This window comes from Pundamilia nyererei, unplaced genomic scaffold (assembly GCF_000239375.1).
Source record: "Pundamilia nyererei isolate P.nyererei 1_Seehausen unplaced genomic scaffold, PunNye1.0 scaffold01100, whole genome shotgun sequence".
Classification (NCBI taxonomy): domain Eukaryota; kingdom Metazoa; phylum Chordata; class Actinopteri; order Cichliformes; family Cichlidae; genus Pundamilia; species Pundamilia nyererei.
The window spans coordinates 7,015-9,984 of NW_005188501.1; the positions used below are offsets into that span (position 1 = coordinate 7,015).

Sequence of the window (2,970 nt, forward strand, 5' to 3'; positions counted from 1 at the left end):
GTTGTTAAGCTTAACATGGGAATGCTTTACAAACATTCAGAGATGAACTTACACACTTGCTTTACTTCTCTCTGGGATCACTTCCTCAGAGATGAAATGCAGGTTTGGTAGCGAGGCTACAAATACGCACAGCCGCTCTATCACGTGAGCACACTGCTCCAACGTGCTACGGTTATGAGCCGAGTTACGCCATGTCGCAAGTTTTGTGAGGTGCTTTTTTGATATTTAATGGATTGGATTACATTTTTTATTTCTCTCCAATATCCGATCCAGTAATTTACGTCAGTATCGGACCGATACGGATACGTAATATTGGATCAGTCCATCTCTAGTTTAAACCCAGACTAAAATCTGTGCTATTTCGATTAGCATCTAAAAAGCCTGGTAATTGCTGACGAACTACTGTACATATAATAATAATGGATTGCATTTATATAGCGCTTTTCATGACCCTCAAAGCGCTTTACAATTCCACTATTCATTCACTCTCACACACTGGTGGAGGCAGCTACAGTTGTAGCCACAGCTGCCCTGGGGCAGACTGACAGAAGCGAGGCTGCCATATCGCACCATGGTAGGTGAAGTGTCTTGCCCAAGGACACAATGACCAGGACTGTCCGAACTGGGGCTCGAACCGGCAACTTTCCGATCACAAGACAAACTGCCAACTCTTGAGCCACAATCGCTCCAATATTCCTGTGCTTAAACTGCTGTTTTAAAAATAAGTGATCCATTTTCCTTTTTTGGATTTCTTTTTTAACAATTTGTTTTGATTGACAAATAAAATGTAAAATACACAAAGACAATCAACAGTGAAACAAAAGCAAGCCTATATGAAACAAATGTGTGCAGATGAGAGTAAGCTGACATTTCCAGACTTTTCTGGTCCCCATGATGACCATGCCCATCCCCCAATAAAGTGTGTGCCTCAGCAGGCGGAGAGAATCTTGTTTGCAAAGGTTACACCTTTCCTGAATTTTGCGGTCCCCACGTTACCCATCAGTTTAGCTCCACCCCTGCAGACACTCATTTCAGCACGTGTAGCGATGTTAGACGGAAAAAAGCAATTTGTGCAAGGACAGCGATTACTCGATGGAAAGCAGGTAAGTCCACTCAAAACTTTATTATTCCTGTTCTCAATAGATGCAGGGACGTTCCAGAAATATTTTTAGCTGTTTATGAGTTAAATTTCTTAACTATATGATTTTTTTTTCGTAGGTGGTGTGAGGTTAGCTAGCTAGGCTAGTTAATTAGCTCTGCGGCCTAAGGCTTACTGAGGGATGACGATGGCTCATTGACACTCGTTTGGTTGTTTATTTACTGGGTGCTTAATTTGATCTATTTTACATTGGTACTAACTTTAAAAGCCTAAAGTGTTATTGAGATGCTCAGGTATTCAGTGGTGGAGTTGGCGAAATATGGCGTTATTTTTGTGCCACTATTTTGAGCGCACGTCAAAAGATTTTGCAAGTACAAGTGTTGCATTTTGAAGAGAAACTTATTTTGAGCGAAGAAAAGCTAAATTCCAGCAAACAAAATTCATTGCTGCGTGCAAAAAATGTATTTCAGTGTTTGCTATTATCCATATACACACACAATAACAGCCCCTCTCTCTCAGTTTTTGCATTTGCTCCTGCTCAGATCTCTGTGGACCCGCTCGCAGTGTGTCGCTCGCGCTCTCAACATCTCTGCCCATGTGCGTTCAACTCTTTCTGTACAGTGTTATATTTCTGCCACACGTTTAGTCCAAAACTCAAATGAGGCAGTGGAAGAGGAATGCAGAGTGGCGGAGTTAGATATATCACTCTCTTTCGATCACAAAATAAACTTTTAAGATATTTTAAGGCTAGAATGTTGCTGTGTAAACTTCAAATATGTGCTCGATTTAGAGAGACACCACATATTTGCATTGTGTTCTAATGTTTTCGGACATGCCTGTTACCCACCAGCTGACCGCACAGCTGAACTGGCCATCGGCTGATAGTGATTTTTCGTTTTTATGTTTGTTTGTTTTTGTAACGGTATAAACTATGAAGGTGGTGGATTTGAAAAATGGTCATGATGGACTCTGGGCTGGACCAATTACAATACATCCGTATTCAGGGGTAAAGGAAGCAATTCGTCCCGTGAATTATGAAGCGGAACTTTAATCTCAGCCAAACCGATTTACTCTGGAACAAATGAAACACTGAAATAAGCTAAACAATAACATTTAAAATTTATCTAAGTGATTTATATATCATCTTTAACACGAGTAGCGAAAGACTGCGGGGGGGTTGAAAACGCTTATCCTGGAGTCTGCATTTGACCAGCCGGTCACCTTGTGGATAACAGGCATCTCCAAAAATGTTAGAACACTTTTGCAAATATGTGTTGTCTTTATAAATCAAGAAGATAATTTAAGTTTGCACAGCAACATTCTAGACTTAAAATTTCTTGAAGTTTATTTTGTGGTCCAGAGAGAGTAATATTTCAAACTCCGCCACTCTGCATTCTTCTTTCGCTGCCTCGTTTGAGTTTTGGACTAAACGCATAGTGGGGTATTTGCCTGGGTTTGGCTACAATAGCTAGCGAGCTGACCGGAGACCAAAACAGCCAATCAGTTTTTTTTGCATCCAAGTCTGTGAGTGGTTGGTTTTGTGGCACAAATATAACGCAGTACAGAAAGAGTTGAACGCACATGGGCAGAGATGTTGAGAGCGCGAGCGACATACTGCGAGCGGTCCGCAGAGATCTGAGCAAGAGCAAATGCAAAAACTGAGCGAGAGGGGCTGTTATTGTGTGTGTGTGTGTATATGGATAATAGCAAACACTGAAATACATTTTTTGCATGCAGCAATGAATTTTGTTCGCTCGAAAAAATTTTCTCCTCAAAATGCAGTACTTGCAAATTGTTTTTACTTGCGCTCAGAATAGTGGCACAAAAATAATGCCATAGCAAAATGGATGGAAGCTGTGAATATATATATA

The 2,970-nt window shown here is 40.8% G+C and overlaps 1 protein-coding gene across 1 annotated transcript in view; it reads left to right on the plus strand.

Annotated features, from left to right (window-relative positions):
* Nucleotides 1-1,046: 1,046 nt before the first annotated feature.
* LOC102215352 (uncharacterized) overlaps nt 1,047-2,970 on the plus strand; it is a gene marked incomplete at its 3' end in the record, with an annotated part of 13,779 nt that continues 11,855 nt past the window's right edge. Inside the window, exons 1-2 of the mRNA XM_005755243.1 lie at nt 1,047-1,103; nt 1,219-1,223. Coding sequence (XP_005755300.1) covers nt 1,047-1,103; nt 1,219-1,223 — 62 coding nt within the window. The remainder of the gene's footprint in view (nt 1,104-1,218; nt 1,224-2,970) is intronic.